The sequence below is a fragment of the Chinchilla lanigera genome, unplaced genomic scaffold (assembly GCF_000276665.1).
Source record: "Chinchilla lanigera isolate Chin_1 unplaced genomic scaffold, ChiLan1.0 scaffold00105, whole genome shotgun sequence".
In the NCBI taxonomy this organism is placed as follows: domain Eukaryota; kingdom Metazoa; phylum Chordata; class Mammalia; order Rodentia; family Chinchillidae; genus Chinchilla; species Chinchilla lanigera.
The window spans coordinates 6,436,492-6,446,059 of record NW_004955506.1 but is presented as its reverse complement, the minus strand read 5'-3'; the positions used below and the strand labels follow the sequence as shown (position 1 = coordinate 6,446,059).

Below are 9,568 nucleotides of genomic sequence, written 5' to 3'. Positions count from 1 at the left end.
CTCCCAGGGGATGTCTGAAACAGAATAACTCACCAGCCACTGTATTGATGCATCTACTGCTCCATACCCATGGCCATTTTTTATTTTGAGACAGGATCTTACTGAGTTACCCAGGTGGAGCTCAAACTTGTGATCCTCCTGTCTGTATCCCACAAAGTGCTGAGATTATAGGTGTGTGCCATCATGCTGGAATATTAATACGTTTTGTGGTTGTTTTGCTTTTTGAGACAGTGTCTCTATGTAGTGTAGTTCAGGCTGTCCTTAAACTCACTCTGTAGCCCAGTCTGGTCTCAAAACTCATAATGGTCCTCCTGCCTCAGCCTCCCAAGGGCTGAGATTATAGGTGTGTACCACCATACCCAGCCCCAAATAGCATGCTTCTGAGGCATGTGGAGTATGCATTATTTTGTTCTGGAGTTGATAGTGAAGCATGTTAAAAAGATAATTTTGCTGAAAGAATTCATGATGACCAGATCAAACACTCATCACAGTATTCCCAACTCATGGGAAAGAAATGGTCAGAAAAATTAGAAGGGTATGGTAGCATAGGCCTATAATCCCAGCTACTTGGGAGCCTGAGGTAGGAGATATCAAAAGCTTGAGTCCAGTGTGGGCAATTTATAAAGCCCCTGTTTCAACAGTAAAAATAAAAAGCGATGTAGGTGTAGCTTAGCACTCAAATGCATTCCTACCATGTGTGAGACACTGGATTCAAGCCATGATATGGCAAAAAAAATATTTTTTTTGGTACCAGGAATTGAACTCAGGACCTTGCGCTTTCCAGGTAGGCACTTGTGCATAGTGAGACCTTATCTCAAACAAAACAAAACAAAAAAACTGGTTATTCATAATATCCTTCAGGCGGTATTTTGCAGAAAATATTTGAATTTAGCATTTTATTTATTTATGTATTTACTTATTTTCCTTTTTGAGACAGGGTCTCGCTGTGCAGTTCAGAATGGCCTTGATCTCACTTTGTAGCCCAAGCTCCCCTTGAACTCACAGTGATCTTCCTGCCTCAGCCTCCTAAGGTCTGGGATTACAATCATGTGCCACCATACCCTGCTGATCTAATCACTTTTTATTGATCTTTTTACTAATAAAATTAATAAAAAGTCTATAAATGGACTCTACCAAGAAAAGAACAACAAAAGAATAGTAAAAGAAAAATTTACCACTGAGCTGAATAACAATCTAGCTTTAAAATAACAGTGACTTTTTGCCAGGCGTGGAGGTGCATACCTGTAATCCTAGCACTTGAGAGGCTAAGGCAGGAGGATCGCTGCAAGTTTGTGGCCAGCTTGAACTACACAGAAAGACCTTGTCTACAAAAAAAAACAAAACATTGACTTTTTTTGTGTCCTACCAGGAATCAAACTCATAACCCTGTGCTTGCCAGGCAGGAGCTCTGCTGCTGAGCTATATCCCCAGCCCAACAATGACTTTTTGTTGTAGCATCTTACATTAACAAAAGAGCATAACCAAAGAGCATAACAACACCAGACCATCGAATTCAAATCAGAGCCTCCTGGAAGCAAGACATATGAATCACAGCCTCATTGTGAACGTGTTAATGATAGAAAGTAATTTATCATTTAAGTGAAAGTCCAGTTTAGCGGAGTATCCTTTGTTTCATTTTACAGTCCTAAGCACACCTCATGTCTGTGTTCCTGCCTCTAGGGCTCAGCCTCCACCCTTCACGAGTGTTCCTCTTCTCCATATTTCCTACTTGTTTGTTTGTTTGTTTGTATGTTTGTTTTGTCTTTTTGAGACAGGGTCTCGCTATGCAGTTCAGGCTGGCTTTGAGCTCACTTTATAGCCCAGGCTGGCCTCAAACTTGCAACAATCCTCCTGCCTCAGCTTCCTGAGTGCTGGGATTACAAGCTTGTGCCACCCCGCCTGGCCTATTTCCTACTTAAGAGTCAGGAAGAATATGTTCTCCCCAGGAGAGGGGGTATTTGGCTTAGTAGCTTGGAGAGTGGGTGCCTCAGCTCAATGACTGAGCTTGGTACCTATGTGCAGCATGAGGGCACACTTTTCTCCTTAACTACAGACAGGAAGAAAGGCCTTTTGGTTCAGATGCCAAAGGGGCCAGAAGAATAAATTTCTGCTGTGCCTGGGGTCCAGAGCTAATACCCCTGGAATCCCTGAAACTTAGCTTCTGCACCCCGCTTCTCCTTTTTCCAGTTCTCCACTCATATCCCATGGAGGCACTTGGACGTCTTAGAACCAGTCTTTGTTTGTGAGCCTGTATTGTTTCCTTTGTGTAAAACACCCTTCCTTAAACTCTTCATGTTTTGGCACTTCTTCTCTTACCTCTTCTGTCCCAGCCTGGGTCAAGGATCCTTTTGGGTTTCTGAGGCATCCTGAGCAAATTTCTTCATAACCTTTGCCACCTGTGATTAACTCTACCTTTTTTTGTTTTTTGGTACCATGAATCGAACTCATGACCTCACGCTTGCCAGGCAGGCGCTGTGCTGCTGAGTTATATCGCTGGCCACTTAACTCTACCTTCTATGTGTGCGTGTCTTTCATGAGAATATGAGCTTTCTAAAGGCAATGACTTACTCCTTCCTCAGGGTCACCATTGCTTAGGACTGTGCCATTACTCAGTAAATATGTGGTGGACAAATGCTTGGAATGGTGGTACGTGCCTATAATCCCAGCTACTCAGGATCACAGGTTTGAGGCTAGCTCAAGCAACTTAACAAGATCCTGTCTCAATAAAAAAGAGGGGAGAGGTTTGGGGATGTAGCTCAGTAGTAGAGTACCCCTGAGTTCAAGACCCAGTACCAAAAGGGGATAGGCTAAATAAACAGCAGGACTCTGACTGGAGCCTTCATTACCCTTTAACTTTTCATCTGTGCTCCTTAGGGAGCATTCTATACCCCCTCTCCTCTCCCCATATACCCAGATATCACCACACTTCAAGACTAGAAAGATTTTTTAATTTTCATTATCAGTAGAGAAAGGCTATTGGAATTGTCCTAGCCTTGGGCCTGCCCAACCTGCCCTTCCTTATGGCTAGAGTAGGAAGGCCGAAGGGAGGTGAGCAGGAGTCTTTGTTCCATGCCCTTCAGATCTAGGCTCTGCTTTGAGCCTAGGCAGGTGGTTCAGATCAGGCTGCCTCCGCCACACTCCCTTCTGCCCACAACTTCTGAGCCTCCTACAACCATCCTTGCTGGCACCAAAATGCCCAGTCTCTAGCCATTTGTTGTCTGCAGTGCTAGCCTTAGAAAAATAAATAAAAATAACTGTGCTGATTACCCATCTCCCTGCCCGGGCCCATCATTCTAAGAGCTCCAACCTGGACACAGAAGGATAGGATAGTCTATAAGGGAATAAGTGGGTCTGGGCCCCTCCAGGTAGTATGTGGGAAAGGATATTTGAGGGTACCTTGGCTATTACATGCAGGACAAAGGAGAGAGACGTGGACACCACACAAACAGACACCCATCAATTCCTCAGGATGGATATAGCCCCAGCTGTTGCAAGTCCTCTTGTATGAGACTACTAGTGACAGGTTAGGCCAGTGATGGTGAACCTTTTAGAGCTTTCAGTGATACAAACAGCCCACCGTGGCACATGTGCTTTAGGTTCACCACTATTAGGCTAAGCTTGGAAAGAGGAGTCTCTAAACTCATTCCCAAACACCTGCCTAGGTAATACAAGCAGATGTCTCTGGGACAGAGTCAGTTGTGTACCAGAAGGGTGTCTTATGAGCTGGGGTTTCAGCCCCAAAACACCACCTCCCTTAAGTGCTTATCTGCAGATTTCTCTGCTTGGTATTCAGTGCCATCTCTGTTCATGGTGCAGGGGAAGCCTCCAGGAATCTCAGGGACCTGCAGAAAGCTTAGGAGAGGATACTCTTACGCATAGCTTTTTTCCTATGATGAATAGTTTGATCTGGCAACCTTTATAGTCTCCACAGCTGGCCACCATGCCAGATAGCTGACTGCTAAGGGCCTTTGGACTCATGGCTCCTGCCTTTCAGGCTGGCTTGGGACCTAGATATTGGGATGAGTCTGAATACTGAGGTCCAGTCTTAGCCCTGGACCTCTCCTGGTGTCACAGTGAAACTGGTACCCCAAACCATGGCCTTCGGGGGACTTGGTAGCCAACTTCCTGCTGGGAAGCAAGGAGCTTCACTCTGTACTACCCCACGTGGGCTCTCTCTGCAGGTACCTGAAGGAGTTCCGTACAGAACAGTGCCCACTCTTTGTGCAACACAAATGCACACAGCATCGGCCCTACACCTGCTTCCACTGGCACTTTGTGAATCAGCGTCGCCGCCGGTCCATCCGCCGTCGGGACGGCACCTTCAACTACAGTCCTGACGTCTACTGCACCAAGTACGACGAGGCTACAGGCCTCTGCCCGGAGGGAGACGAGTGAGTGCCCATCCTGCTCTCAGGAGTCCCAGGCTCCTGGGTCAGGCACACTCCAGGAAACTAGCTGGAGGGTGCTCTGGGGAGGACTGGCTGTAGCCCAGCCCATCTTCCTATTGGCTCAAATCTCACCATCTTGAATATGCAACCTTACGTGTGTATGGGAGTCCATTTTCTTTTCCCTACTTTAAGGAATCCCAAAACAGGCCTTAGTTGTGCTAAGAGACCAAATATAGACCGGGGTATCTCCCTGGGGCTTCTTTCATCCTCTCTAAAAGGAGATGAGCAGCAGGTGAGAAAGCAAAGCTTCATCTGTATTTACCACCCCTTTCCATCACTCATTACCATCCGAGCTCTGCCTCTGGTCAGACCAGCAGTAGCATTAGATTCTCATAGGAACATGAACCCTTCTTTGGACTGCACATGCAAGGGATCCAGGTTGGGTGCTCCTTATGAGATCTAATGTCCAGTCACCTGAAGTGGAGCTGAGGGGGTAATGCTAACTCTGAGGAATGTAATTATTATGTATCTCAAACATACACTAATAAAAAAAACAACAGCACTGTAACACACAGGTGTCTGTGGAAAAATGGTCTTCCACAAAACTGGTCCCTGATGCCAAAAAACGATTAGGGACCATTAGTTTAAAGGGACTGAGCCTCCCCAGATCCCTCATTTGCTGATTTTTTTTTTCTGCAAATTTCTGCAGAGAAAATGTACAACAGAAGTGGCAAACCTGGCAACATCTCTAAGAGGAAATGTTTTTTAGCCCTGCTTGTCGTTTGTTTCAACCTTGTGGAGGGGTGATGGGAGGCACTACGGAGGTATAGCATGCCAACACATCCCTACACCAGCTCCTCCTCACAGATCAGAGGCTTGCTTATCCCTCCCCCTGGCCTGCTGAAGAACTCAGCGCATGAGGAGCTGTGTTGAAGTTTGGTGGGTGTTGCTTGCTTCTCTGAGGACCCCCAATCTGTGCAGAATTGTCCCATCCAGATGCTTCTCTGGAGCAACCCTATAGGCAGTACAGGAATGCCAGGCCTGGGGGCCACAGCATGCCAGGGCAGAGCCACTGCCCAGAGGACTCATCACTGCTTTCCTTGATCACTGTATCCTCAGTGACAGCCCAAGGTCATGGTGACAGCCCATTAACAGTTGGGAAGGACAGGGTTGAGGGAGATATCCCAGACCGCAGGGGGCAAAGTTGAGTGACCTCCATTGCCATGTTGCAGGTGCCCATTTCTGCACAGGACCACAGGGGACACTGAACGCAGGTATCACCTTCGTTACTATAAAACTGGAATCTGCATCCACGAGACTGACTCAAAAGGCAACTGTACCAAAAACGGCCTGCACTGCGCTTTTGCTCACGGACCCCATGACCTCCGCTCCCCTGTCTACGACATCAGGTGGGCTGGGTGCTGGGCTGGGGCAGGGTTCTGGAGGCTGCTGCTGTTAGCTGCAGTGAAGGATGGCACTGTTTCTGCACTCTCATGCCTCCTCCTCCACCCTCTGTCCTGTCCTGTTCTTCCAGGGAGCTCCAGGCCATGGAAGCCTTACAGAATGGCCAGACCACAGTAGAGAGCAGCATAGAGGGCCAGTCGGCTGGGGCTGCGAGCCATGCCATGATAGAAAAAATCCTCAGTGAGGAGCCTCGGTGGCAAGGTACAGTTGGCCACAAAAATGGCCATGCCTCCTCCAGTTGGATGTCCGCCCTCTCCCTGTCCTGCCCATAGCTGCCCTAAGGAATTGACTCACAACCACCTACTGCTTTCTCCGACTGAAAGCACCATCCAGGAGACGCCCAGCCCCTCATCTCACTTTATACCATCATTGAAAAGGCACTTGTAGAGGAGATTTTCCAGATACACTATGTTCCCAAGATCCCTCCAGCTTTCACATGTGTACACTTGTGCACTTATATTAGTACACATGCTTGTGTTCTCCATGCTCATGGTACCCTTTAGCCCTGGGAACTATATCTCCAGTGAGGGGCAGCATCCTACCCTGGGCTGTTAGCTGTTGCTTTGGCCTCCCTAGCATGCCGACGGCCTGTGAGGAAAGGGCCCTGCTCCTGGCTTTCATGGGAACCTCAACTCCAGAACCCCTTCCCAGTGGCTTCTCCTTCCCTTCCTTTCACTCTACTCCTACTGTCCTTGGGGTCCTCCACGTCTGCTCCCTGATGGGTGCTTTCTGGCCCCCTGTGCAGAAACCGCTTATGTGCTGGGGAACTATAAGACGGAGCCGTGCAAGAAGCCCCCACGGCTGTGCCGCCAGGGCTATGCCTGTCCCTACTACCACAACAGCAAGGACCGGCGGCGGAGCCCCCGGAAGCACAAATACAGGTCCTTTGGCACCAGGAGGCCAGTGATGGGAGGGAGGAATGGCAGGGAAGGGATCATGGCTGAGGCTGCTCCCACCATGGCTCTCAGGGAGATGGGGAGGCCAACCCTGGGGATTATGGGGTCACAGGACCCAGGTGCAAGGGGAGGGACCAGTAAGGATGGCTGAGTGCTGGGAACATGGTCCAATTCTTGCATGAATGAGGACCCTGACCAGACACACTTAGAGGCCCATTCAGTTCTGATCCTGTAGGGTGTGTGCTGGAGCAGGGCCAGGCTGTGTTGTGGGAAGTTTAGTTGTGGCTGTGCTTAACTCCATGGGCTGGTTTGGGCTCATTGCCAGGATAAGGGGAGCAAAAACGGTATCTTTCATGGTGATGCAGCCTGGCAGAGCCAGAGGAACAGTCCAGCTCTGGCCCTAGTAAGGTCCTCACTCTGCAGCTAGTCTTTTGTATTTTGGTCCATTCCCGTGTGAGCCAGGGAAACCAGAGAAGGGCCCTGAGCAAAGATCCAGGTAATATCCTGTAGGCCATGATGTCACCCTCTCTTGCCTTCAACTGACCATCCCCTCCCCTTTGGGTCAGGTCATCTCCGTGTCCAAACGTCAAACATGGGGATGAGTGGGGAGACCCTGGCAAGTGTGAGAATGGAGATGCCTGCCAGTATTGCCACACCCGCACGGAGCAGCAGTTCCATCCAGAGGTGCGCCCTTCGAGTGGGGGTTAGGTTCCTTAGAGGGGCTGTGGGGTTGTTTAACGTATCCTCTTTGGGAAATGAGAGAGGCAAGGAGGGTACGGGCAGACAATGGTACCATCCTGGAAGAGGGATTCTTGGGGAGTGCCTGGAGGTGCCCTATCCCTCAGTGTTTAGCCTCTTGTTCTGAACCCACAGAACAGCCCTCTGCTTCTAGTTAGTTCCCTAAGCCACCTTACAGGGAGGATATGGGCTGAGCATAGTGGTTTGGCCATTCTGAGCTTTGCACTGCTACTCATGGTACTTAAAATCCAGAGACACCAGGATTTGTTTGCTTCCCTCCCCCCCGCCCCTGGTGGTACAAGGGATCAAACCCAGGGCCAACAGACATGCTAGGTAAGCGCTGTGGCACTGAGTTACACCCCCAAACCAGTACCAGAATTTTAAAAATAAAGCCCCTTCTAGCTGTCCTGTCCTATTACAGAGCCTTTGTCTTGTACAAAATGCAAAGGGCATATATAGCCTCTGTCCCTGGTTCTAGGAAGCCAGGACTCCTGAAAGAAACAGACAGAGACAGTCTCATGTGGATGCAGACAGCAGGGTAGAAAGTTCAATCCAATACAGTTCCCAACCTGAAATTCCCTGGCAAGGTGTGGGTTGGGGGCAGCTGTGTGCTGCTTGGCTGGCTGAATACCCAGAAGGCACACTGGAGGCAGAGCCCCTGCCAAGGCTGTGTATGGAGTAGACCCTCTGGTGAGGGCTGGTTGGGTGTGTGACCCCCAAATGGAGGGCACTGGTGTAGGTGGCAGTGGTAGAGGGCTTCCTCAGGAGTTTTGAGTAAGAAGTAAGTCGGTAGGGGACTGGGGTGTAACTCAGTGATAGAGCACTTGCCTACTGTGAATGTGACCCTAGGTTTGATCCCAATACTGGAAAAAAAAAAAAAAGATGGTAGCCAACACTGGAAAAAAAAAGGATTACAGCTGTGGTGGCACTCGCCTGTAATCCCAACACTCAGGAGGCTGAGGCAGGAGGATTGTTGTGAGTTTGGGACCAGCCTGGGCTACATAGCAAAACCCTGTCTCAAAAAGATAGAAAAAAAGAAAAGGTTGGGAGGTTGGTAGACAGAAACTTAGGGAAGTACAGTGGAAGCTGTGGATCAGGGAGAAAGGCCTGGCTCATCCTTCATAAAGGAAGAGGAGCCTGACCGTCTCTGCTCTTTGCCTCTTCCAGATCTACAAATCCACCAAGTGCAACGACATGCAACAGTCAGGCAGCTGTCCCCGAGGACCCTTCTGCGCCTTCGCCCACGTAGAACGTAAGCTGTTTCCATTGGCTTGGGGCAGTGCCCTTCTCTCCCCAGCCTGTGCTGAGGCTTAAGCTGGGGAATGGCCCTTGGCAGCACACCACACATGGGAGTCCTTGTCTGCTAACAGTGGGCCTTGTCCGGCCAAAAGTTCCATTCTCTTTGCTTCTCTGAAACTGGTAGATTTAGCTACCAGGATGTGATGCCCTGGTGTTTCCAAGGTCATGAGATAGACTGCAGGGACTTTCTTCTTGGTTAGGGACTCACGGTCCCAGGCAAGATGAGGGACTGTGCCTTCCATAGCCAACATGGCAAATCCCATCAGCCACCCCCTGTCACCAGTAGCAGATATCACTAAGGCAACATGGAGCTTTTCCCTACTGCACTGCTCAGGCCTTTAGAATAAAACTTTCCAATGTAAATGAAATGTGTGAGCTTAGTCTGATTCCTTCATCAGCACATGCTCCCTCTAGTTGCTCAAGCTGGAGTCCTTTGCTGTTTTTCTTATTTTCCTTCGTGAAGGGCCTGCCTGGCGCTTGTAAGCTCTCCAAGCTACAGCCTCTTACCATTTTCTCTTACTTTCTGATTAAGACTTTCAGAGGGAGAGAAAGATAAAATGCAGTCCCTATACATCATTTAAAAGTTTCTAGTAACATACTAAAAAAGGCTAGACATGGTGGCACACGCCTGTAATCCAAGCACTTGGGAGGCTGAGGCAGGAGGATCACTGTGAGTTTAAGGGCAGCCTGAACTAAATAGTGAGACCCTGTCTTAAAAACAAACAAAAAACAAACTTGCCAGTTATGCTGCCTCTCTCTCTCTCTCTCTCTCTCTCTCTCTCT

General features: G+C 49.0%; 1 protein-coding gene across 1 annotated transcript in view; it reads left to right on the top strand.

Moving 5' to 3' along the window:
• The window catches only part of Unk (unkempt family zinc finger), a 45,769-nt gene that overhangs the window by 24,347 nt on the left and 11,854 nt on the right, over positions 1-9,568 (top strand). The window contains exons 2-7 of the mRNA XM_005407478.2: positions 4,182-4,391; positions 5,621-5,797; positions 5,923-6,053; positions 6,598-6,733; positions 7,315-7,432; positions 8,654-8,738. Coding sequence (XP_005407535.1) covers positions 4,182-4,391; positions 5,621-5,797; positions 5,923-6,053; positions 6,598-6,733; positions 7,315-7,432; positions 8,654-8,738 — 857 coding nt within the window. The remainder of the gene's footprint in view (positions 1-4,181; positions 4,392-5,620; positions 5,798-5,922; positions 6,054-6,597; positions 6,734-7,314; positions 7,433-8,653; positions 8,739-9,568) is intronic.